Source organism: Oncorhynchus tshawytscha, linkage group LG31 (assembly GCF_018296145.1).
Source record: "Oncorhynchus tshawytscha isolate Ot180627B linkage group LG31, Otsh_v2.0, whole genome shotgun sequence".
Classification (NCBI taxonomy): Eukaryota; Metazoa; Chordata; class Actinopteri; order Salmoniformes; family Salmonidae; genus Oncorhynchus; species Oncorhynchus tshawytscha.
In genome coordinates this window covers 25,010,837-25,037,320 of record NC_056459.1, presented here as the reverse complement: position 1 = coordinate 25,037,320, position 26,484 = coordinate 25,010,837, and the positions used below count along the sequence as shown (strand labels likewise).

At 45.0% G+C, this 26,484-nt stretch overlaps 1 protein-coding gene across 1 annotated transcript in view; it reads left to right on the top strand.

Annotated features, from left to right (window-relative positions):
• LOC112229219 (potassium voltage-gated channel subfamily H member 8-like) overlaps positions 1-26,484 on the top strand; it is a 115,608-nt gene that overhangs the window by 52,466 nt on the left and 36,658 nt on the right. Inside the window, exons 7-10 of the mRNA XM_042309837.1 lie at positions 12,497-12,701; positions 14,202-14,414; positions 15,153-15,352; positions 16,564-16,813. Of these exons, the coding sequence (XP_042165771.1) occupies positions 12,497-12,701; positions 14,202-14,414; positions 15,153-15,352; positions 16,564-16,813 (868 nt within the window). The remainder of the gene's footprint in view (positions 1-12,496; positions 12,702-14,201; positions 14,415-15,152; positions 15,353-16,563; positions 16,814-26,484) is intronic.

Sequence of the window (26,484 nt, the reverse complement as noted above, 5' to 3'; positions counted from 1 at the left end):
AGAGAGATATAGAGGGAGAGAGAAAGAGAGATATAGAGGGAGAGAGAAAGAGAGATATAGAGGGAGAGAGAAAGAGAGATATAGAGGGAGAGAGAAAGAGAGATATAGAGGGAGAGAGAAAGAGAGATATAGAGGGAGAGAGAAAGAGAGATATAGAGGGAGAGAGAAAGAGAGATATAGAGGGAGAGAGAAAGAGAGATATAGAGAGAGAGAGAGAGAAGAGAGAGAAAGAGAGAGATAGAGGGAGAGAGAAAGAGATAGAGATATAGAGGGAGAGAGAAAGAGAGATATAGAGGGAGAGAGAAAGAGAGATATAGAGGGAGAGAGAAAGAGAGATATAGAGGGAGAGAGAAAGAGAGATATAGAGGGAGAGAGAAAGAGATATAGAGGGAGAAGAAAGAAATATAGAGGGAGAGAGAAAGAGAGATATAGAGGGAGAGAGAAAGAGAGATATAGAGGGAGAGAGAAAGGGGGGAGAAAGAGAAATATAGAGGGAGAGAGAAAGGGGGGAGAGAGAGAAATATAGAGGGAGAGAGAAAGGGGCGATAAAATACATAGACAACGAGAGAGTAAATAATACAAGAGTAAATAATAAAAGAGTGAGAGAGGGAATGGTAAAGGTGAGATGGAGAGAGAGTTCATCAAAGAAAGAAATGGATAGAAATGGTGACAAGACAAAGAGACAGAGATCGAGAGAGAGGGAGAGAAAGGGAGAGAGGGAGAGAGGGAGAATGACAGGGTGCTCAAGTGCTCCGGGCGTAAGCACTGCTTGGTTCCAGACTCTATTAGTGAAAATACCATGGTGTCCCAGAGGACACTGGTTTGAGCATGCAGCCACCGGGGCCGGTGGTGGCGATGCCAGGGGAGCCCAGCCACGCAGGGTAATTGTCGAGTGTCTGGAGTGATGTCCCTGCTAAGGCTGTAGGCCATATTTCACCAGAATGAGACAAGGGGTCCCTGTGCTGACTCTCCCTTTCTGTCTCTCTCATTCTCATTCAGTTCCTCGATGTTCACTCTCTTCCTTTTGACCCTCTGTTGTTTTCCTTTCTGTCTCTCTCATTCTCATTCAGTTCCTCGATGTTCACTCTCTTCCTTTTGACCCTCTGTTGTTTTCCTTTCTGTTTCTCCTTTCTCTTTCTTTTTCCATCTTCTCCTCACAGTACCTCCACTCTCTCTCTTCCTCTCTCACTCTATTTCTCTCTCTCTTCCTCTCTCACTATATTTCTCTCTCTCTCTTCCTCTCTCACTCTATTTCTCTCTCTCTCTCTCTCTCTCTCTCTCTCTCTCTCTCTCTCTCTCTCTCCATAAGTAGTACAATATTTGTATTCTCAATTTCCATTCTCTGTAACCCAGTACTAAAGCAGGGATAGGAGTCAGGTGCATCTATCCCAGATGCATCTCATGTAGAATGGAGACACAGAGGAAGATCCTATAGAACACTCTTGGAACAAAGGGTTCCAAAAGGATTCTTCAGCTGTCCCCATATGAGAACCCTTTTCGGTTCCAGGTAGAACCCTTTTCTATTCCATGTAGAACCCTCTGTGGAAAGGGTTCTAGATTGAACCAAAAAGGGTTCTTCAAAGGGTTCTCCAATCGAGACAGTCGAAGAACACCTTTTAGTTTCTGTATAGTACCTTTTTTTTCTAAGAGTATATTAACTCCGGTTAACCACTTCAAATTCCTAATCTACTGTATACAACAATGACTTCTATCCAACACTATGACGCTCAGAAGGTCAAAGTGCCATTATAATCCTATAATGGTTATGGTGAGAATGGAAGGGATCACTGTCGCTACCTTGCTCTCCAACCAACGTGCATGAATTTAGGAGCAAACTGAAGGAGAGAGGAGATTCAGACACTCTTGGAAGACTACAGAATGAAATTAAAAAAGCTTACTGTTAAAAGTACAAGAGACTTAACAATAAAGACTTTTTATTTTATTTAATTCCATTGTCTTCCAAGAGTTTCTAGTGGTTATGATGTCATCGTGTCACTGAGGCCATTGGCAGTTAATCTCTTTATTAATACTTGATTGCTGGGATGATTATGACTCTTATGGATTCTGTCTTCAGTAGGCACTAGAGGGATGGTTGATATGTGAATGTCCCAGTTGCACAGTTCGCAGCATGGTTTCTCATTGTCTTAATCTTCTGTGGCTAATACAAAACAAACATTGTGTGGAATCAGTGGGAGGATGGCCTTCTCTGATTGGGTCGTTGAGCTGGGGTTGTGGCTGGAGGGAGAGCGATAATGATTGTTGCAGCACTACCTTGGAAACAGTGGTGGGCAAAGACATAGTTATGAGATGGTAATTGTACACCTGACAAGGAGAAATTTAAGATGGAAGGACAAAATGAAGAATAAGTTGGATATAGAAGGTAGTGAGAGTGTTGGTGGTGAGAGATGTACACATCTATCAGGGCTCAGGCTAAGACCCGGAGGCAGATACTACGAGTCTCAGAGTTTATTTCAGTACAAGTGGCAGGCAATCGGTAGGTCAAGGCAGGCAAAGAGTCATAATCCAAATCAAAGTCAGGCAGGGTCAGGACAGCATGCAGGCAGGGTCAGGACGGCAGGCAGGCAGGGTCAGGACAGCAGGCAGGGTCAGGACAGCAGGCAGGCAGGGTCAGGACGGCAGGCAGGCAGGGTCAGGACGGCAGGCAGGCAGGGTCAGGGCAGGCAGGCAGGGTCAGGCGGCAGGGCAGGGTCAGGGCGGCAGACAGGCAGGGTCAGGGCGGCAGGCAGGCAGGGTCAGGGCGGCAGGCAGGCTGGGTCAGGGCGGCAGGCAGGCAGGGTCAGGGCGGCAGGCAGGCAGGGTCAGGGCGGCAGGCAGGCAGGGTCAGGGCGGCAGGCAGGCAGGGTCAGGGCGGCAGGCAGGCAGGGTCAGGGCGGCAGGCAGGCAGGGTCAGGGCGGCAGGCAGGCAGGGTCAGGGCGGCAGGCAGGCAGGGTCAGGGCGGCAGGCAGGCAGGGTCAGGGCGGCAGGCAGGCAGGGTCAGGGCGGCAGGCAGGCAGGGTCAGGGCGGCAGACAGGCAGGGTCAGGGTGGCAGGCAGGCAGGGTGAGGGCAGCAGGCAGGGTGAGGGCAGGGTCAGGGCAGCAGGCAGGCAGGGTCAGGACAGCAGGCAGGGCGGCAGGCAGGCAGGGCAGCAGGCAGGGTCAGGAAAGGCACAAAGGACAAAACTGGGATGACTAGAAAAAGCAACAAAAAGATTGCACACAGGGAACACACTGGAGGGACAAGACAAACTGGCAACATGAGGTAATTGGAGACACCTGGGGGGGGGTGGAGACAATCACAAGACAGGTGAAACAGATCAGGGTGTGACAAAATCACCTGTGTTTGGAGTTATGTGACACCATCTCTCTCACTCACTCACTCTCTCTCTCTCTCTCTCTCTCTCTCTCTCTCTCTCTCTCTCTCTCTCAAATTCAATTCAATTCAATGGGCATTATTGGCATGGGAAACAAAAGTTTACATCGCCAAATCAAGTGAAATAGATAATGAACAAAAGTGAAATAAACAATATAAAATGAACAGTATACATTACACTCACAAAAGTTCAAAAGGAATAGAGTCATTTCAAATGTCATATTATGTATATATACAGTGGTGTAACGACGTGCAAATGGTTAAAGTACACAAGTGAAAAATAAATAAACAAATATAGTTTGTATTTACAATGGTGTTTGTTCTTCACTGCTTGTCCTTTCCTTGTGGCAACAGGTGACACATCTTGCTGCTGTGGTATTTCACCCAGTAGATATGGGAGTTTATCAAAATTGGATTTGTTTTTCAATTCTTTGTGGGTCTGTGTAATCTGAGGGAAATACGTGTCTCTAATATTGCCATACATTTGGCAGATTAAGAAGTGGAGCTCAGTTTCCACCTCGTTTTGTGGGCATTGTGCACATATCATGACTTCTCTTAAGAGCCAGGTCTGCCTACGGTGGCCACTCTCAATAGCAAGGCTTTGCTCATTGAGTCTGTACATAGGTAAAGCTTTCCTTAATTTTGGGTCAGTCACAGTGGTTAGGTATTCTGCTTAGGGCCAAATAGCATTTTCGTTTACTCATTTTTTTTGTAAATTCATTCCAATGTGTAAATATGTTTTTGTTTTCTCATGATTTGGTTGGGTCAAATTGTGTTGCTGTCCTGGGGCTCTGTGGGGTCTGTTTGTGTTTGAAAAACAGAGCCCCAGGACCAGCTTGCTTAGGGGAGTCTTCTCCAGGTTAATGTCTCTGTAGGTGATGGCTTTGTTCTAGAAGATTTGAGAATCGCTTCCTTTCAGGTGGATGTAGAATTGAAAGTCTCTTTTCTGGATTTGGATAATTATGGGGTATCGGCCTAATTCTGCTCTGCATGCATTATTTGGTGTTTTACATTGTACACAGAGGATGTTTTTGAAGAATTCTGCATACAGAGTCTAATTAGCATGTCAAATGTTCCTTTTGAGGGCGTAGAAGGCCCTTCTTGCCTTGTCTCTCAGATCGTTCACAGCTATGTGGAAGATACCTGTGCCCTGATGTTTAGGCAAAGATATATATTGTTTTTGTGTGCTCTAAGGAAATTTGTCTAGATGGAATTTGTATTTAAGGTCCTGGCAACTGGACATTTTTTGGAACACCATTATTTTTGTACTACTGAGATTTCCTGTCAGGGACCAGGTCTGACATAATCTGTGCAGAAGATCTAGGTGCTGCTGTAGACCTTCCTTGGTTGGGGACAGAAGCACCAAATCATCAGCCAACAGTAGACATTTGACTTCAGATAGTAGGGTGACTATTCTAGTACCCTCGCCAATTCGTTGATTTATATGTTGAAGAGTTTGGGGCTAAAGCTGCATCCCTGTCTCACTCCTCGGCCCTGTGGAAAGAAATGTGAATGTTTTTTGCCAATTTTAACCGCACACTTGTTGTTTGTGTACATGGATTTTATAATGTTGTATGTTTTCCCCCCAACACCGCTTTCTATCAATTTGTATAGCAGACCCTCATGCCAAATTGAGTCAAAAGCTTTTTTGAAGTCAACAAAGCATGAGAAGACTTTGCCTTTGTCTTGGTTTGTTTGTTTGTCATGTTAAGGTGTGCAGGGTGAATACATGGTCTGTCGTACGATAATTTGGAAAATACCCAATTTGACATTTCCTCAGTACATTGTTTTCACTGAGGAAATGTACGAGTCTGCTGTTAATGATAATGCAGAGGATTTTCCCAAGGTTACTGTTGAAGCATATCCCACGGTAGTTATTGGGGTCAAATTTGTCTCCACTTTTGTGAATTGGGGTGATCAGTTCTTGGTTCCAAATATTGGGGCGCCAGAGCTGAGGATGATGTTAAAGAGTTTAAGTATAGCCAATTGGAATTTGTGGTCTGAATATTTGATCATTTCATTTAGGATACCATCATCCCCACAGGCCTTTTTGGGTTGGAGGGTTTGTATTTTCTCCTGTAGTTCATTCAACGTAATTGGAGAATCTAGTGTGTTCTGGTGGGCTGCAGAGGTTTTGTGGCAACATCTACAACCAGACTGCTTAGAGACCTGGGAATTAAGGGCCAGAGCCAGCATTCGGCAATCAAAGCTGTATCGGAGGCGGCAGAAGGCAGCAGTCAGTGGCTCTGGATGAAGAGGAAAGACCCCAGCTGGGCCCCGAAGTGAGAGAGCCAGGAGGTATGTGGTCAACAATGCTTGACTCAGGGAGGAGGACGCCCCTGCCATGCATAGTCCCATGGGATGTTGGCTATCAACAACAAGGCAACTCCTATGACTAATTGGGAATGGGACGCAAGCGTAGGATTGATCACCCTGTCGCTGGCCGCCTTTGGGGAGGGTGTATAGTGTGAAAGGCCGAAACACCCTAGGAACCAAAGGTACACTGCTGACGATGCGCTCCCCAAATTTCACCACGCTCACTGTTCATTAACTCTTGGAAGTGCTTGCACAAAGGATAGTAACATCTCATCCTGTGTTCTTGGAATCTGGTAGTCTTTAATAGTTGATTCTAAGATTTTGTATTTGATCATGTATATGTTTTTGCTGTTTGTTCTTTGTTATAGAGCCAAAAAGATTGGAGAAGTGGTTTACCCATACATCTCCATTTCCCCGTTTTCAAATCAAATGTTGTAGTCACATGCGCCGAATACAACAGGTAAACCTTACAGTGAAATGCTTACTTATGAGCCCCTAACCAACAATGCAGTTAAAACAATTACAGATAAGAATAAGAAATAAAAGAAACAAGTAATTAAAGAGCAGCAGTAAAATGACAATAGCGAGTCTATATACAGGGTGGTACCGGTACAGAGTCAATGTGTGGGGTCACTGGTTAGTTGAGGTAATATGTACATGAAGGTAGAGTTATTAAAGTGACTATGCATAGATGATAACAACAGAGAGTAGCAGCGGTGTAAAAGAGGGGGAGAGCGGTGGGGGGTAATACAAATAATCTGGGTAGCCATTTGATTAGATGTTCAGGAGTCTTATGGCTTGGGGGGGTAGAAGCTGTTTAGAAGCCTCTTGGACTTGGAGCACTTGGCACTTGGTGCTCTGGTACCGCTTGCCTTACGGTAGCAGAGAGAACAGTCTATGACTTGGGTGGCTGGAGTCTTTGACAATTTTTAGGGCCTTCCTCTGACACCGCCTGGTATAGAGGTCCTGGATGGCAGGAAGCTTGGCCCCAGTGACATATTGGGCCGTTCGCACTACCCTCTGTAGTGCCTTGCGGTCAGAGGCCGAGCAGTTACCATACCAGGCAGTGATGCAACCAGTCAGGATGCTCTCGATGGTGCAGCTGTAGAACCTTTTGAGGATCTGAGGACCCATGCCCAATCTGAGTGGGAATTGGTTTTGTTGTGCACTCTCCACGACTGTCTTGGTGTGCTTGGACCATGTTAGTTTGTTGGTGATGTGGACACCAAGGAACTTGAAGCTCTCAACTTGCTCCACTGCAGCCCCGTCAATGGAAATGGGGGCATGCTCGGTCCTCTTTTTCCTGTAGTCCACAGTCACTCCTTTGTCTTGATCTTCGTGTTCTTTGTTTAGTGTGTTTCAATTTTCCCAAAAGTGGTTAGATTCTATGGTTTCTTCAATTAGATGGAGCTGATTTCTGATGTGCTGTTCCTTCTTCTTCCATAGTGTTTTAGTGACTCACCACAGTGAAGGCGTAGGCTCAGGTTTTCTGGGTCTCTATGTTTTTTACTGGATAGGATTCTCAATTTCTTTCTTAGGTTTTTGCAATTTTTTTGATAGGGAAATTGACAAGTCAAATACTGCATAAGCATATTCTAGCATCTTGTCCTGACAAAATATCCCTTTTACTACGGGAACGTCCAAAAATGAAAATACTGCCCCGTAGTCACAAAAGGCTAACAAGGGTTGAATTTATTGTTGCCTAATTGTTTTTTAGTAGGTTTCCACTTTACTTTCCATCCATCAATTTTCTTAATATTATTCAGTTCCTTTGGCTTTGATGTCTCGTGATTGAGTATTGCTTTGTTCAAGTAGACTGTGATTTTACTGTGATCTGACAGGGGTGTCAGTGGGCTGACTGTGAACGCTCTGAGAGAATTTGGCTTGACATCAATGGTAAAGTATTCTACAGTACTACTGCAAACAGATGAGCTATAATTGTACGTACCGTAGGTGTACCTACCCACTGAGTCCCCTCGAAGCCTACCATTAACAACATACATACCCAGCGTGCGACAGAACTGCAGGAGTTGTGACACGTTTTTGTTGGTTATGTTGTCGTAGTTGTGTCTAGGGTGGCATATGGGGGAGGGAACCCTGTCACCTTCAGGTAGGTGTTTGTCCCCTTGTTTGCTGAGGGTGTCAAGTTCTTGTCCAGTTTTGGCGTTTACAGTGTATCCTGAAAGTATTCAGACCATTTGACTGTTTCCGCATTTTGTTAAGTTGCAACCTTATTCTAAAATTGCTTAAATCATTTTTTTCCTCATTAATTTTCACACAATACCCCATAATGATAAAGCAAACACAGGTTTTTAGAATTTCTGCAAATTTATGAAAATAAAAAACTGAAATATCACATTTACTTAAGTATTCAGACCCTTTGCTCAGTACTTTGTGGAAGCACCTTTGGCATAGGTCTGATCTGAGGGGTTCTAAATGGGGTGTGGGCGTGGTTGGTTTGGGGGTTATTGATTGGTCTGTCTCTGTCTGTCTGACTCTCTCTTTTGCTCTCTCTTTGACTCTATCTCGCTCTCTCTCTCTGACTCTCTTTCTCTCTGATTCTTTCTCTCTTTCTCACTCTCTCTCACTCTCTCTTTCTTTCTGTCTCTTTCGCTCTCTCTCTCTCTTTTAAATCCACTTCCTCTCTACCCTTCATCTCTATTTTCCCATCGTCCTTCTCCCTTTCTTGAAAGTGCCTCCTTTCTGTTTTGTTACCTTTCTACACAATTACTGGCCCACTTTCTTACTCTTAACCATCTTCCCCCTCCATTTGCGCAAACCTGTGCACACACACGCACAAGCATGCAAATGTACACACACACACATTCTCCCACTATTTCTCAGTTAGTCCCAGAGAAAAGGCTGTTTGTAAGTGTGTGTGTGTGTGTGTGTGTGTGTGTGGTGGCTAAGGTCTAAGGAGCTGTGTTATGATGGACTGCTGTTCGAGATTGCCTGAGGAGCAGTTCCGAAGTCTTTCTGGGAAACTGCTATAATGTGCTTCACATTGTATGGGAGGGAGGGAGGGAGGGAGGGAGGGGAGGGAGGGAGGGAGGGAGGGAGGGAGGGAGGGAGGGAGGGAGGGAGGGAGGGAGGGAGGGAGGGAGGGAGGGAGGGAGGGAGGGAGGGAGGGAGGGAGAAAGGTGAAAGCATATGTAAGTGGATAGAGATTTACACACACACACAAAGACTTTAATCACACACTTACAGCCCACCTGAAGTGAAGTGTATGATTGCTATTTTTTCCACTGAAAGATCCTTGTCAGTCAGAAACACTTTTTATTGATGCCATATGAGCATTTTAACAGGCCTGAAATCAGTTGTTATAGAGAGGGAACATACGGATTGGACAGCTAGTGGGATTTGAAACGGAACAGGGCTTTGAAGGGACTTTAGAAAGTGCTTTGACCTCAGACATGGTTGTGTATTTTGTATAGCTCAGCACTGGTTTATTGCCATTGGTTTACTGTTTGTGTGGTTCTGAGTTTACAGCATTGTTGCAGTGAGCTATAGCTTTACTATCAGCCTGGGTGGCAAGGGGAGATTGCTGCTCATTTTCATTGCCTTGTTAAAGACGCAGCGTGTACCAAATGGCACCCTATTCACAATATAGTGCACTACTTTTGACCAGGACCCGTTGGACTCTGGTCAAATGTAGTGCGCTGTATAAGGAATAGGGTACTATTTGGCACGCACACACAGGGCATTCGTGAGTTCCTGTTCACAGGAAATCACTCTCTGCATTCGTTCTCTCTCACAGTGCCTTCAGCACCAAGCACTCAAATGTCAAAGAAATGAAAGAAGTGTGAGAATATGCAGCAGTGTATTTACTCAAACATGGAGGAGAACTATATTCCTGTTGAAGATCACAAGACGGATGATGAGGATGATGAGGATTTTTTAATGATGCTATTGGTATAATTTTATAGAATTGAATATTGCTGATCTGCTCTGAAAGATAGTGCTGACAACAATGATGATGCAGATTTAATTTGTAATAAAAAATAAATAAAATGTTGCCTTGATTTAACTAGGCAAGTAAGTTATGAACAAATTCTTATTTACAACGACGGCCAAACCCAGACGACGCTGGGCCAATTGTACGCCGCAGTATGCGACTCCCAATCACTGCCAGATGTAATACAGTCTGGATTCGACCAGGGACTGTAATGACGACTCTTGCACTGAGATGCAGTGCCTTAGGCCGCTGCGCCCCTCGGGAGCAATGATGTGTGAAGATGCTGTGAAGATGTGAAGATGCTGAAGGAAACAGGTTTCAAAAGTATCTATATCCACTGTAAAATGAGTCCTATATCGACATAACCTGAAAGGCTGCACAGCAAGGAAGAAGCCACTGCTCCAAAACCACCATAAAAAAGCCAGACTACGGTTTGCAACTGCACATGGGGACAAAGATCATACTTTTTGGAGAGATGTCCTCTTGTCTGATGAAACAAAAATAAAACTGTTTGGCCATAATGACCATCGTTATGTTTGGAGGAAAAAGGGGGAGGCTTGCAAGCCGAAGAACACCATTCCAACCATGAAGAATGGGGGTGCAGCATCATGTTGTGAGGGTGCTTTGCTGCAGGAGGGTCTGGTGCACTTCACAAAATAGATGGCATCATGGGGGAGGAAAAAGATGTGAATATATTGAAGCAACATCTCAAGACATCAATCAGGAAGTTAAAGCTTGGTCGCAAATGGGTCTTCCAAATGGACAGTGACCCTAAGCATACTTCCAAAGTTGTGGCAAAATGGCTTAAGGACAACATTGTCAAGGTATTGGAGTGGCCATCACAAAGCCCTTACCTCAATGCCATAGAAAATTTGTGAGCTGTCACGACTTCCTCCGAAGTCGGTCCCTCTCCTTGTTCGGGCGACGTTCGGCGGTCGACGTCACCGGTCTTCTAGCCATCGCCGATCCACCTTTCATTTTCCATTTGTTTTGTCTTGTCTTCCCACACACCTGGTTTCAACTCCATCAATTACATGTTGTGTATTTAACCCTCTGTTCCCCACATGACCTTGTCAGGTTTTGTTTATTGTAAGTGCTTGTGTATGTTATGTCTGGGGTTTTTGTCCCATTGTATATATGGTTTTTGTTCAAGTGATTTTTATCATTAAACTGATCCGTTGTAACACAGTCTTTGCTCTCCTGCGCCTGACTTCTCTACCACCAGTACGCACACCTTACATGAGCAGAACTGAAAAAGTGTGTGCGAGCAAGGAGGCCTAGAAACCTGACTCAGTTCCACCAGCTCTGTCAGGAGGACTGGGCCAAAATTCACCCAACTTATTGTTGGAAGCTTGTGGAAGGCAACCCGAAATGTTTAACCGAAGTTAAACAATTTAAAGGCAATGCTACCAAATACTAATTGAGTGTATGTAAACTTCTGACCCACTGGGAATGCGATGAAAGAACTTAAAGATAAAATAAGTCATTCTCTCTACTATTATTCTGACATTTCATATTCTTAAAATAAAGTGGTTATCCTAACTGACCTAAAACAGGGAATTTTTACTTGGATTAAATGTCAGGAATTGTGAAAAACTGAGTTTAAATGTATTTGGCTAAGGTGTATGTAAACTTCCGACTTCAACTGTAGTTGGCCTGAACATCACCAGCATTCTCATTAACATTGTACTTGCTATGACTGTGATATGTTGTTATTAATCTACCTTGGTTGAATGCACTGACAGCCTTGAGCCTTCTTGGGTATGAATCTACAAGCTTGGCACACCTGTATTTGGGGAGTTTCTACCATTCTTCTCTGCAGATCCTCTCAAACTCTGTCAGGTTATAATACAAGCTGAAATATATCACTCTACTATTATTCTGACATTTCACATTCTTAAAATAAAGTGGTTATCCTAACTGACCTAAAACAGGGAAATTTTTACTAGGATTAAATGTCAGGAATTGTGAAAAACTGAGTTTAAATGTATTTGACTAAGGTGTATATAAACGTCTGACTTCAACTGTGCTTGGGTTACACTTTACACAGGCATTTACACAGGCAGAATAATTCTGATATTTTTTTCATTAATTGGTCTTGGGACCAATCAGATCAGCTCTTAAAAAGATCTGATGTGAAAAGATCTGATGTTATTTGTCAAAAGACCAACTGGTGGAAAAATATCAGAATTGGGTTGCCTGTGTTAAGGCAGCCATATATGCTTTTACACAAAGTACAGGAGGACATTGTCATATCCATAGAACAGGACTCCTTCAATAGATAAGCCATCTCAGGCTCCTAAACTGAGTTAGATGATGGTTTGATGATAACAGGTGATGTCAGATGGTGGTAATGCCAAGTATTGGTGATGCCAGATGATGGTGATGCCAGGTAGTGGTGATGCCAGGTGATGGTGATGCCAGGAAATGGTGATGCCAGATGATGGTGATGCCAGATGGTGGTGATGCCCGGTAGTGGGGATGTCAGGTAATGGTGATGCCAGGTAGTGGTGATGCCAGGTTTTTGGTGATGCCAGATGATGGGGATGCCAGTTATGGGTGATGCCAGATAGAGATGATGCTAGGCCAGGGTGATGCCAGGCGATGGTAATGCCAGGTGAATGCCAGATCCTCACTACGACCTCTCTACCATTGCCATAATGCAGTCATGCAGGTCACATTGATCAAGAAGCAGCCGGTTCTGAAATGCATCTTTGAAGTCCAAAAATGTGTCAGTCAGCTGAGGAGGAGGAGGATGATAATGACGATGAAGACTCTTGCCACTTGCTCCCCTCTGTAACTCATCTGCTATCACTGTAATAGAACCACACCTGTCATTCATTCCCCACCCAGGTATCAGTAGTCCACCTGTTGAAGACAGTGCGTCTGCTCCGGCTGCTGCGTCTGCTCCAGAAGATGGACAGGTACTCCCAGCACAGCACTGTGGTGCTCACCCTGCTCATGTCCATGTTCGCCCTGCTGGCCCACTGGATGGCCTGCATCTGGTACGTCATCGGCAAGAAGGAGATGGAGGCCAACGCCTACTCCTGGGACATCGGTGAGTGGTGGGAGCGGCTATTTCTGTCTGATCAGGGATTTGGGGCATCACATCAGCGAGCAGCTTGTTCTGACTTGGAGGGGAGGAGGGGGGGTATCAGAGATAGGGAAAGTAGAGGTCAGGAAGAGAGGTGGGAGGGTGAGGGGTGAGCATCTGAGGGGTGAACATGTCAGAGAATGGATCAGGGGTATGGTGGGCATCGCATCTGTAAGTGGCTAGTTCTGTCTGGAGGGGTTCAGGGATGGGATCAGTCACCTGGCTAGAGACCATGGACATCAATGAATAAGCCGGACATCGGTGAGCAGCTAGTTCTGTCTTAGAGCTCAGGGGTGGGGCTGACATTTGGTGAGTGGTTGTTTTTGGTTGGTAGTGTCAGCTGGTTTTCGCAGCATATCATGGCTTATGTGTAGTTGTTTTTGGCTAGCCTATATTAGCTTTCCAGCAAGCATCTCTCTCTGCAGTTTTAATGGCTGTGTTGATTATTTTATTGATTTGAGTGATTTCTAGCGAGACCTTTGTTACATATGCTAAAACATATTCATGCATGGGGAATTGAATGTGACTGGGGAAAAAACATGTCCTGTTTTTATTTGTTTCTGGGGTTATGATTGACAGAGTAGCATAGTCCCACAGTAATGACTAGTCATCGGCCCAAACTTCCCCTGAACTACTCCAGATCCAACACATAATGAGGCCTCTAGGGCTGATCCTCAGTGAGTATCGATGAGCCAGGTGCTGTTCTCAATTACCTCTACCTGACGTCTCCAAACTGATTCTGGGTCAGTATTGATGGGGCCATGAGAAGCTGATGCTTTTTTCCCCAATTAACTCAGCCTCAGTGTCATAAAATGATCTGAGGTCAGTATATCAGGGCTACCGGATTAATGTGCTCTATCCCAATTACGGTATTTTAACACTGATCCCACGTCAGTGTCAGGAGCTCTGTGACAGAGGTATATCCAATTACCATTCTTCAGTGTCTGGTGGAGGTCTCAGGGGCCTGATGACTATCTCAACACTCACGTCACAGATAGAACCTGACCTAGGATCAGTTTTGGTTCTCAGGTACTTGCTATGGATTGGATTGCTATGGGATGGATTGGGACCAGAAATTGTCCTGGTTGTTTCTAACACCACATTATTTTCCAAATGATGATCATTCTGTGCAGTCCGTTTCTACCTGCTATTACTCCAGTTTGTATGTTAGGCATCCAGGGCTCTGGATACAGTGGAGAAAGCTCAGAGAAGCTATATTGTTGACTCCAATTTTGGGCTCCAATTATGTTATATGTATTTACATAGCTAGTGCAAGGCTCTGGGGAAAAGAAGTAAACCACGTAGGGAATAGGGAGACATTTAGAACAAAGCCTCACAAGAATGATTGGAGAAAGTTTCTACCACATTCCTTACACTTCTTCTACATCATGAGAGGGAGTGTACGAGAGAAGAGTAGAGAATTGGAACAAAGCCTGTCTTTCCCTCCCTCCTCTCTGTCTCCAGGCTGGCTCCATGAGTTAGGGAAGCGTCTAGAGTCTCCCTACGACCCCCTGGGGGAAGTGAACGGGACGGGGCTGAGCGGTCCCTCTCTGAGGAGTGTCTACATCGCTTCTCTCTACTTCACCCTGTCCAGTCTGACCAGTGTGGGCTTCGGCAACGTGTCGGCCAACACCGACGCTGAGAAGATCTTCTCCATCTGCACCATGCTCATCGGAGGTAGGGGAGATACACACAAGTACACATACACACATCACAATTCATGCATGTAAAATGTGACTGTCAGGCAGATAGTTCTATTTAGTTGATGGTCATCATTTTTGTTATGTCTGGTTTCATCTAGTTGTACTGTGATAAAGACTAACGTGGCTGATCAGTTGGTTTGGACCAGTTTTATCTGGTTCAAACCAGAGACGTGAACTGGTTTTGGGGCAGAGGGTTTAAATGAGGTCACAGTGGCAAGTGTTCTCCCTCTGGATGTTCATGAGTCTGGATGTGGTAAATGTCCCCGACTGCCTGGGGGCAATCACACGCACACACACACACACACACAGGGAGGATAGAGACATAAGGGGTGTGTGTGTGTGTGTGTGTGTGTGTGCGTCCCATGCCTCATCTCCCCTGTCTCCCCCCAGTGTTTATGAGATGAAAACAAAGACCTAGCCAGCCCAGATAGAGTCTGTTATAGGTCAGACCTAGTGTGTACAGTATATAGGGGAAATTGAGTTATTAGCCTCGAGTAAATCTTTTTCTTCTCTTCACTCAATCTCATGCCCCACCTCTCAATCTCATGCCCATCCAACTCCCAATTGAACCCTCCAAACAACCCCCAACCCCAATTTTACTCCCACACTCTAACCCCAAACCAATATCATGCCCACCCCATCTTCCAATTTCATGCCCCTGCAAATCCTAATTGAACCCCCCAAAACCCTGCTTCCCTCCCTCCCCCTCTAGCGTTGATGCACGCCCTGGTGTTTGGTAACGTGACGGCCATTATCCAGCGGATGTACTCTCGCTGGTCCCAGTACCACACCCGTACCAAGGACCTGAAGGACTTCATCCGAGTCCACCACCTGCCCCAGGGCCTCAAACAACGCATGCTTGAGTACTTCCAGACCACATGGTCCGTCAACAACGGCATTGACTCCAACGAGGTAATTCAACTAATCAAGGGCTTGATGATAACTTTTATTGTAGACAATTAAGAGACTTGGCTGAAAATGTGGAGAGAGAGAGAAAGAGAGAGAGAGTGACTGACACTCACTGAGACAGAGAGACAGATACGTAGGTAGACCAAGAAAAAGATAGAGACAGAAGCTGAGTGTGAGACAGTGGCCAATCATGCCTCGAGAGATGTTTGCCTGTGAGACACATAACAGAACAGAGCAAAGCATTCATATAGGATAGGGAGATGAATCACAGATGTATGAATTATAGATAGGCCTGTTGATTAAAGTGGGCCTCTGTGGGCTGATGACTCATTGATCTTTTCTGCTCAGCACTTTTCTGTTATATGCTGAAACAGAGACTGACAAACATTGTGTGTCAGGGATGATTAGATGTTGGAGAGATTGATTACTGTGATAATAATGTAGCTGGTGCTTTGTGATGGGAACAATAGTGTGAAGCAGAGTTCTCAATATAGGGTCTGGGCCGGTATTCATGAAGCGTCTCAAAATCTAGGATCAGATCCCCTCTGTCCATTCAACACAATCTGTAAAGATTCCTCCCCACTCTGCTGAAAAGTTTTTTCTCCACTTTGCCATACATGAGTAATGGTTAAGAGCGTTGGGCCCGTAACTGAAACGTTGCTGGTTCAAATCCCTGAGCCGACTAGGTGAAAAATTTATCGGTGCCCTTGAGCAAGGCACTTAACACTTAATTTCTCTGACTAAAATATATGTACATTATTTTTTAATTGTGATCTATCAAGGGCTGCTGCAGCAACTTCAGCCCCACCACTTCCCAAGGCTATGCCCAGTTGTGCCGTGTCAAAAGTTCAACTCGCTCCATGCAGCACAGCCTAAAGTCAACACAACTTACTGCAAAACACTTGCAATATTTTCACCAAAGTGCCTTCATTCAAAGTGGCCTGATACATGCGGATGTTTGGTGACATCATTACTTTTTATTTATTTACCTGACCTTTTTTAACCTTTATTTAACCAGGAAGTCCCTTGAGGTGAATAATAGAAATACAAAAGTCAAGAGAAAACTGACCAAGATAACAGTTTAGAGTCAACTGCAATCATGCCATGGCTGTCAATCTCTCTCCCTCTTTCCTCCTTCCCCTCTCCTCTTCCTTTCTCTCTTCTTCTCTCTCTCCCCTCCCTCTTGCTCTCTGTCCACCTCCCCCTCCCCTCAGTTGCTGAAGGACTTCCCAGATGAGCTGCGCTCTGACATCACCATGCACCTGAACAAGGAGATATTGGAGCTGTCTCTGTTTGCCTCGGCCAGCAGGGGGTGCCTGCGCTCCCTGTCCCTGCACATCAAGACAACATTCTGTGCCCCTGGGGAGTACCTGCTGCGCCAGGGGGACGCCCTGCAGGCCATCTTCTTTGTCTGCTCTGGGTCCATGGAGGTGCTGAAGGATGGCATGGTGTTGGCTATACTGGGTGAGACATGGTGTTGGCTATACTGGGTGAGACATGGAGGGTGAGACATGGAGGGAGGGAGGGAGGGAGGGAGGGAGGGAGGGAGGGAGGGAGGGAGGGAGGGAGGGAGGCAGAACAGAGGCAGACAGACAGACAGGCAGACAGGCAGCCAGACAGACAGACAGACAGACAGACAGACAGACAGACAGACAGACAGACAGACAGACAGACAGACAGACAGGCAGGCAGGCAGGCAGGCAGGCAGGCAGGCAGGCAGGCAGGCAGACATACAGAGACAGACAGACGCAGGCAGGCAGGCAGGCAGACATACAGAGACAGACAGACATACAGAGACAGACAGACATACAGAGACAGACAGACAGACAGACAGACAGACAGACAGACAAACACAGACAGACAGACAGACAGACAGACAGACAGACAGACAGACAGACAGACAGACAGACAGACAGACAGACAGACAGACAGACAGACAGACAGACAGACAGACAGACAGACAGACAGACAGACAGACAGACAGAATCCAAGTCCATTGTTGGAACACTTTGTGATGCTACTTGTCTGATTCCATCCCAACAGGCCACCTGTGGATCATAGTTTCCATTGTCGGGCGGAATCTACAGTCCTCTGTCACCTGTCACTCCCATGAGTTATCCATCCATTCCATTCACCATGAAAACCCCTGTTCTTTATGACAGCTACTGTGTCTGACTTCCAGCTGTATGACGGCGTCTGACAGAAAGACCATCTACACTTCTCTATATTTTCCCTCTCTTCAATTTAAGGAGCTTTATTGGCATGGGAAATATATGTTTGCATTGCCAAAGCAAGTGAAATAGATAATAAACAAAAGTGAAATGATCAATAAACATGAACAGTAAACATTATACTCACAAAAGTTCCAAAATAATAAAGACATTTCAAATGTCATGTTGTAATGATGTGCAAGTAGTTAAAGTACAAAAGGGAAAATAAAAAAACATGAATATAGGTTGTATTTACAATGGTGTTTGCTCTTCACTGGTTGCCCTTTTCTTGTGGCAACAGGTGACAAATCTTTCTGCTGTGATTGCACACTGTGATATTTCACCCAATAGATATGGGAGTTGATCATTTGATTTGTTTTCAAATTTGTGGGTCTGTGTAATCTGAGGGGAATATGTGTCTCTAATATGGTCATCCATTTGGCAGGAAGTGCAGCTCATTTTGTGGGCAGTGTGCACATAGCCTTTCTTCTCTTGAGAGCCAGGTCTGCCTTCAGCGGCCTTTCTCAATAGCAAGGCTATGCTCACTGAGTCTGTATTAATTCTTTCCAATGTGTCAAGTAATTATCCTTTTGTTTTCTCATGATTTGGTTGGGTCTAATTTTGTTGCTGTCCTGGGGCTCTGTGGGGTCTGTTTGTGTTTGTGAACAGAGCCCCAGGACCAGCTTGCTTAGGGGACTCTTCTCCAGGTTAATTTCTCTGTAGGTGATGGCTTTGTTATGGAAGGTTTGGGAATTGCTTCGTTTTAGGTGGTTGTAGAATTTATTTGGCTCTTTTCTGGATTTTGATCATTAGCGGGTATTGGCCTAATTCTGTTCTCTGTGCATTATTTGGTGTTTTACGTTGTACACAGAGGATGTTTTTGCAGAATTCTGCATGCAGTCTCAATTTGGTGTTTGTCCCATTTTGTGAATTCATGGTTGATGAGCGGACCCCAGACCTCACAACCATAAAGGGCAATGGGTTCTATAACCAAATCAAGTATTTTTAGCCAGATCCTATCTGGCATGTCGAATTTTATGTTCATTTTGATGGCATAGAAGGCCTTTCTTGGCTTGTCTCTCAGATCATTCACAGCTATGTGGAAGTTACCTGTGGCGCTGATGTTTAGGCCGAGGTATGTATAGTCTGTGATCAAGGGTTACGGTGTATAAAAGTCATTTGTATTCATGATCCTAGCAACTGGACCTTTTTTGGAACACCACTATTTTTGTCACAGAGATTTACTGTCAGGGCCCAGGTCTGACAGAATCTGTGCAGAATATCGAGGTGCTGCTGTAGACCCTCCATGGTTGGGGACGGAAGCACCAGATCATTAGCAAACAGTAGGCATTTGACTTCAGATTCTAGTAGGGTGAGGCTGGGAGCTGCAGACTATTCTAGTGCCCTCACCAATTTGTTGATATATATGCTGAAGAGGTTGGGGCTTAAGCTGCATCCCTGTCTCACCCCGTTGCCCTGTGGAAAGAAATGTGTGTTTTTGGCCAATTTTAACCACACGCTTGTTTGTGTACATGGATTTTATAATGTTGTATTTCCCCAAACATGTATCGATGTACGCTGAGAGTGAATACATTTAATTAATAAATGAACAAAACAAGAAACACAAACAGCGCACCGACATGAAACAGCAACAATGACAACTGGGGAAGAAACCAAAGGGAGGGACATATCTTTATATGCAGGTAATCAAGGAGGTGATGGAGTCCAGGTGAGTGTCATTATGCGCGTACCGCTCTGACAGGTGTGCGCCCTAACGAGCAGCCTGGTGACCTAGAGGCCGGAGAGGGAGCACACGTGACACAACACCACTTTCCATCAATTTGTATATCAGGCCCTCATGCCAAATTGAGTCAAAGGCTTTTTTGAAATCAACAAAGCAGAAGAAGACTTTGCCTTTGTTTTGGTTTGTTTGTTTGTCAATTAGGGTGTGCAGGGTGAATATGTGGTCTGTTGTACAGTAATTTGGTAAAAAGCCAATTTGACATTTCCTCAGTTCCTTGTTTTCTTTGAGGAAATGTATGAGTCTCCTGTTAATGATAATGCAGAGAATTTTCCCAAGGTTGCTGTTGATGCATATATTTTTTTATTTAACCAAATATTGAGGTGCCAGAGCTGAGGATGATGTTAAAGAGTTTAAGTTTAGCCAATTGGAATTTGTGTTCTGTATATTTGATAATTTAATTTAGGATAGGCCTTTTGGGTTGGAGGGTTTTATTTTGTCCTGTAGTTCATTCAATATAATTGGAGAATCCACTGGGTTCTGGTAGTCTTTAATATTTTGATTCTAAGATTTGTATTTGATCATGTATATGTTTTTGCTGTTTGTTCTTTGTTATAGAGCCAAAGAGATTGGAGAAGTGGTTTATCCATACATCTCCATTTTGAATAGATAACTCTTCGTGTTGTTGTTTGTTTTGAGTTTTCCAGTTTTCCCAGAAGTGGTTAGAGTCTATGGATTGTTCAGTTACATTGAGCTGATTTCTGACATGCTGTTCCTTCTTTTTCAGTAGTGTATTACTGTATTGTTTTAGTGATTCACCATAGTGAAGGTGTAGGCTCAGGTCTTCTGGGTCTCTATGTTTTTGGTTGGATAGGTTTCTCAATTTCTTAATTTTTATTCTTCATTAAATAATTTGTCATTGTTATTAATTTTCTTACATTGTCTGCTTGAAATGTTTAGATTTGATAGGGAGGTCAAAAATATTGTTTAGGTTTTCTACTGCCAAGTTTACACCTTCACTATTACAGTGAAACCTTTTGTCCAGTAAATTGTCTAGAAGGGATTGAATTTGTTGTTGCCTAATTGTTTTTTTGGTAGAATTCCACACTATTTTCCTTCCATCTATAGCATTTCTAATATTATTCAGTTCCTTTGGCTTTGATGCCTCATGATTAAATATAGCTCTGTACAAGTAGAGTTGGATTTAGCTGTGATCAGATAGGGGTGTCCGTGGACTGTTTGTGAACACTTTAAGAGATTCTGGGTTGAGGTTAGTGATAAAGTAGTCTACAGTACTACTGCCAAGAGATCAGCTATAGGTGTACCTACCGTAGGAGTCCCCTCGAAGCCTACCATTGACTATGTACATACCCAGCGTCCGACAGAACTGCAGGAGTTGTGACCCTTTTTTTTTGGTTATGTTGTAGTTGTGTCTAGGGGGGCATATGGGGGAGGGAATGCTGTCACCTCCAGGTAGGTGTTTGTCCCTCTGTGTGCTGAGGGTGTCGGTTCTTGTCCAGTTCTGGCATTTAGGTCACCACAGACCAGTACATGTCCCTGAGCCTGGAAATTGTTGATCTCCCCCTCTAGGATGGAGAAGCTGTAATTGTTAAAGTATGGGGATTCTATTGGGGGGGATAGGGTTAGGGTTAGGTAGCACACAGGAGGACATTTTTCTCTCTAGAAATCATTTCCTCAAGCCAGGATCATTTCCCCGAGCCAGATGTAACATGTTCCTGTTTTGACTGATTTAATAGAGTGTGTTAAGTCTGCTCTATACTAAATTAGCATACCCCCGGAGTCTCTTCCCTGTTTCACACCTGGAGGTTTGGTGGATGGGACTACCAGCTCTCTGTAACCTAGAGGGTAACCAGTGGGTCCATCTTCTTTATACCATGTTTCTTGTAGGATTACAATGTCTGTATTGCCAATTTATTTGATGAAGTCTGGGTTCCTGCTCTTTAGGCCAAAGGTAGATGACCTCAGACCTTGTATATTCCAGGATGAGACAGTAAAATCTTTGTGTTCTATAGTGTCTAGTGTTGTTTTTGTGTGGTTTAGGCCCGGACCATTACAGTAGGAGTGAGCAGAGCATATTGAGCATCTGATACATACCTCTTAGGTCACAGGATGGGGGCTTGGGGGGGTGTAATAGTGGGGGTTGGGCCTGTTGCTCTGCTCACAGCCTCGGCATATGTCCTGCTGTCATATTGAGGTCCTTGTCGCAGGGGCGGTGGGCATGAGCTGGGCAGAAGGGGCATAGGTCTGATATGGGGGGGGGTGCTACCGTTCAGGGTGATGTCCTTCAGGGTCCTGGCAAAAGTTGGGATTGCTGCCTTGTAGAGGTAGACCTGGGAATAAAGGCTGTTCAAGTCCAGGGTGGAGTGGTGGGCCAGGTAGACATTAGGTTTTAAGGCACAGTCTTGTGAAATGCTTGAATTCACCCGCTGTATGGAGATAACCACTTGTGCGTTGGGGAAAGTGGAAGAAGCTTTTTCAATCACTCCCTTGAGTGCTGTTGCCACCTTTTCCTGCTTGGCCATCAGGTCATTTGTGCATGTGTGAATTATGATGTTGCTGGGAGACCCTAGTCTGTCCTCTGACAACAGCTCCAGGGCATGCTTAGTGTTTGGGCACCAGAGTTTAGCCACTTTGTGTTTGGTAAAAAGTGTATGTATGAATGTATTTGTCATTTGAGTCAATGAGGAGCACAATCTCTGGCTTTTGTGTGTCCTCGATGGATGTGGGGGCTGTTAGGAGGGGGTGGGGTCTATGGGGTTGGGTACTGTGTTGTTTATCCCATTGTGGTGTCGAGGTTGTGGTCTGGGTCTGGGGTGAGCTGTTCTGCTGGCTTGCCTGTGGGGGTGTTCTGATCACTGTAACACCTTAGCTCTCTGACCTCGTCCTTCAGTGCCATGTGTGCCTCTAAGTTCTCTCATCTCAGTCCGTAGAGCAGCCAGCTCTCTCAGACAGCTGTCCATCTCCACCTTCTGCACTCTGGGTCTTGTTGGGGTGGGGGGTTGTTGTGCTGGTCTGGTTTGATCTGTATGAATTGTGTGGACTAGCTCTGAGCTCCACCATGTCTCTCTCCAGCTCTGTGAATGTATCCCTCTCAATGATGGAGGAGCAGTGCATTGTGGGACCCGGGTGTGGGTGGTGACTGTCCTCTTCTGCAGGACAGTTTGAAGAGATGTGATCAGACTCACTCAGGGTGGAGGAGTAGTCACAGAGAGATCAAATCAAATGTTATTTGTCACATACACATGGTTAGCAGATGTTAATGCGAGTGTAGCGAAATGCTTGTGCTTCTAGTTCCGACAATGCAGTAATAACCAACGAGTAATCTAACCTAAGAATTTCATAACAACTACCTTATACACACAAGTGTAAAGGGATAAAGAATATGTACATAAAGATATATGAATGAGTGATGGTACAGAACGGCATAGGCAAGTTGCAGTAGATGGTATCGAGTACAGTATATACATATGAGATGAGTAATGTAGGGTATGTAAACAAAGTGGCATACTTTAAAGTGGCTAGTTATACATGTATTACATAAAGATGGCAAGATGCAGTTGATGGTATAGAGTACAGTATATACATACAAAATGAGTAATGTAGGGTATGTCAACATTATATTAAGTGGCATTGTTTAAAGTGGCTAGTGATACATTTTTTACATCAATTTTTCCAATATTAAAATGGCTAGAGTTGAGTCAATATGTTGGCAGCAGCCACTAAATGTTAGTGGTGGCTGTTTAACAGTCTGATGGCCTTGAGATAGAAGCTGTTTTTCAGTTTCTCGGTCCCTGCTTTGATGCACCTGTACTGACCTCGCCTTCTGGATGATAGCGGGGTGAACAGGCAGTGGCTCGGGTGGTTGTTGTCCTTGATGATCTTTATGGCCTTCCTGTGACATCGGGTGGTGTAGGTGTCCTGGAGGGGAGGTAGTTTGCCCCCGGTGATGCGTTGTGCAGACCTCACTACCCTCTGGAGAGCCTTCCGGTTGTGGGCGGAGCAGTTGCCGTACCAGACGGTGATACAGCACGACAGGATGCTCTCGATTGTGCATCTGTAAAAGTTTGGGAGTGCTTTTGGTGACAAGCCAAATTTCTTCAGCCTCCTGAGGTTGGAGAGGCGCTGCTGCACCTTCTTCACCATGCTGTCTGTGTGGGTTGAACAATTCAGGTTGTCCGTGATGTATACACCGAGGAACTTAAAACTTACTACCCTCTCCACTACTGTCCCGTCGATGTGGATAGGGGGGTGCTCCCTCTGCTGTTTCCTGAAGTCCACAATCATCTCCTTTGTTTTGTTGATGTTGAGTGTGAGGTTATTTTCCTGACACCACACTCCGAGGGCCCTCACCTCCTCCCTGTAGGCCGTCTCGTCGTTGTTGGTAATCAAGCCTACCACTCTAGTGTCGTCCGCAAACTTGATGATTGAGTTGGAGGCGTGCATGGCCACGCAGTCGTGGGTGAACAGGGAGTACAGGAGAGGGCTCAGAACGCACCCTTGTGGGGTCCCAATGTTGAGGATCAGCGGGGTGGAGATGTTGTTACCTACCCTCACCATCTGGGGGCGGCCCGTTAAGAAGTCCAGTACCCAGTTGCACAGGGCAGGGTTGAGACCCAGGGTCTAGAGCTTGATGACGAGTTTGGAGGGTACTATGGTGTTAAATGCTGAACTGTAGTCAATGAACAGCAATCTCACATAGGTATTTCTCTTGTCCAGATGGGTTAGGGCAGTGTGCAGTGTGGTTGCGATTGCGTCGTCTGTGGACCTATTGGGGTTGTAAGCATATTGGAGTGGGTCTAGGGTGTCAGGTAGGGTGGAGGTGATATGGTCCTTGACTAGTCTCTCAAAGCACTTCATGATGACGGAAGTGAGTGCTACAGGGCGGTAGTCATTTAGCTCAGTTCCCTTAGCTTTCTTGGGAACAGGAACAATGGTGGCCCCCTTGAAGCATGTGGGAACAGCAGACTGGGATAAAGATTGATTGAATATGTCCGTAAACACACCAGCCATGGTCTGCGCATGCTCTGAGGACGCAGCTGGGGATGCCGTCTGGGCCTGCAGCCTTGCGAGGTTTAACACGTTTAAATGTTTTACTCACGTCGGCTGCAGTGAAGGAGAGTCCGCAGGTTTTGGTAGCAGTGGCACTGTATTGTCCTCCGCAGGTTTTGGTAGCAGTGGCACTGTATTGTCCTCAAAGTGAGCAAAGAAGTTGTTTATTCTGTCTGGGAGCAAGACATCCTGGTCCGAGAAGGGGCTGGTTTTCTTTTTGTAATCCGTGATTGACTGTAGACCCTGCCACATACCTCTTGTGTCTGAGCCGTTGAATTGTGAGTCTACTTTGTCTCTATACTGACGCCTAGCTTGTTTGATTGCCTTGCGGAGGGAATAGCTACACTGTTTGTATTCGGTCATGTTTCCGGTCACCTTGCCATGATTAAAAGCAGTGGTTCGCGCTTTTAGTTTTGCGCGAATGCTGCCATCAATCCACGGTTTCTGGTTGGAGAATGTTTTAATAGATGCTGTAGGTACAACATCACCGATGCACTTGCTAATAGACTTGCTCACCGAATCAGCGTATTCATCAATGTTGTTGTTTGACGCATTGCGGAACATATCCCAATCCATGTAATCGAGGCAATCTTGAAGCGTGGAATCAGATTGGTCGGACCATTGTTGAATAGACCTCAGCGCAGGAGCTTCCTGTTTTAGTCTCTGTCTATAGGCAGGGAGCAACAAAATGGAGTTGTGGTCAGCTTTTCTGAAAGGAGGGAGGGGGAGGGCCTTATATGCGTCGCGGAAGTTAGAATAACAATGATCCAGGGTTTTACCAGCCCTGGTAGCACAATCGATATGCTTTTCCTTCTGTGCTCTCTCTTTAATCCTGTAAAAATACTGGAACTGCATGAGGATGCCCTGCACCATTACTGTCCCAGACTTGTACACGTTGACAGAGGTTGTTTACATTTCCTCAATGTCTAGTATTCTGAGTTTCCACCCTGGGCCAATACCCTCTGTCCTGACATAATGTGCTCTGTACCATGCCAGGGGATGGTCTGTGTGGAAAATGAAGTTGCTTATGTTCACCTCTTTATAGCAGTCAGAAAATAGTTTCTCTGGACTCTCCTTGAGGAGCTTTTTTGTACTTATTCCTTGTAGTGTTTTTTTTATATCCATGGGGTACTGTATTGTAATGACCTCTAGACAGGGTGAAGCCATGGGGGCTTCAAATGCCTCTGCATTTGGGTGGGTGGGTGGGGGGGGCGGTGAAACCCCCTGCCATTGGTAGTCTCATTGGTTCACACCTCTCACTTCACAGTTCAGTGCAAATTGAAGCTGCCGCCATGTCTGTTCTGTCCTAGCTTGTTAGCTTAGTATACTTATTTACGTAGCTTTATATAACAAAATGACCTGGAGATTGTCTTTTACATTTTGGCTTCAGAAGTAGCTTCAGACTGAATATTACTCACTCAGTTTTGTGTTGGATGGTATTTCCAGGTACCGCTGTGATTTTTCTGCAGGTTTTGGTTTGTTAGAAGTTTTTTCTTGATAGTCCTTGGTAGTAATAGTCCATTCGGGTAATTTTGTCCAAAATCAAGGTTTTGGTATGGAATTGTGATTTGGATTGAAGGTTTTGATGTTGAAGTTAGTATTCTGTATAAGTCCTTCTGAAAAAATTCAAGTTTATCTACATTTATCCAACTGTAAATTATATATTTTTGCAGAACTCAGGAGCCCATTCTCTCTCTCTCTCCTATTGTCCATCTCCCTTTATCTCCTCTTCTCTCTCTCTCCTTTTTTCTCTCTCTCTCTCCTTCTCTCTCTCTCTCCCTCTCTCCTTTTCTAGTTGTCACTCATTTGTTTTTTAACATTTGACAGACAGACCACTTATGTGTCTCTCTGTCTTCCTCCTTTTCCCCCAGTTGGCGTGAATGCGTGTGTGTGTATGTTTGTGAACTTTTGCTTATTCATATGGTAAAATATCTCTGACTCTCTATCTGTGTGTGGCTCTGTACAGTAAGGGTCTGACTGAATTTGTTTGACTGTGTGTGAGTCGCTGTGTAAAGTATCCATGACTAAGTCTTTGTCTGTTTGTTTGTTTTCGCATCTGCTCTGCCCGTGTGTACAGTGTGTGTGTGTGTGTCTCTTTGTGTCATGTGTGCATA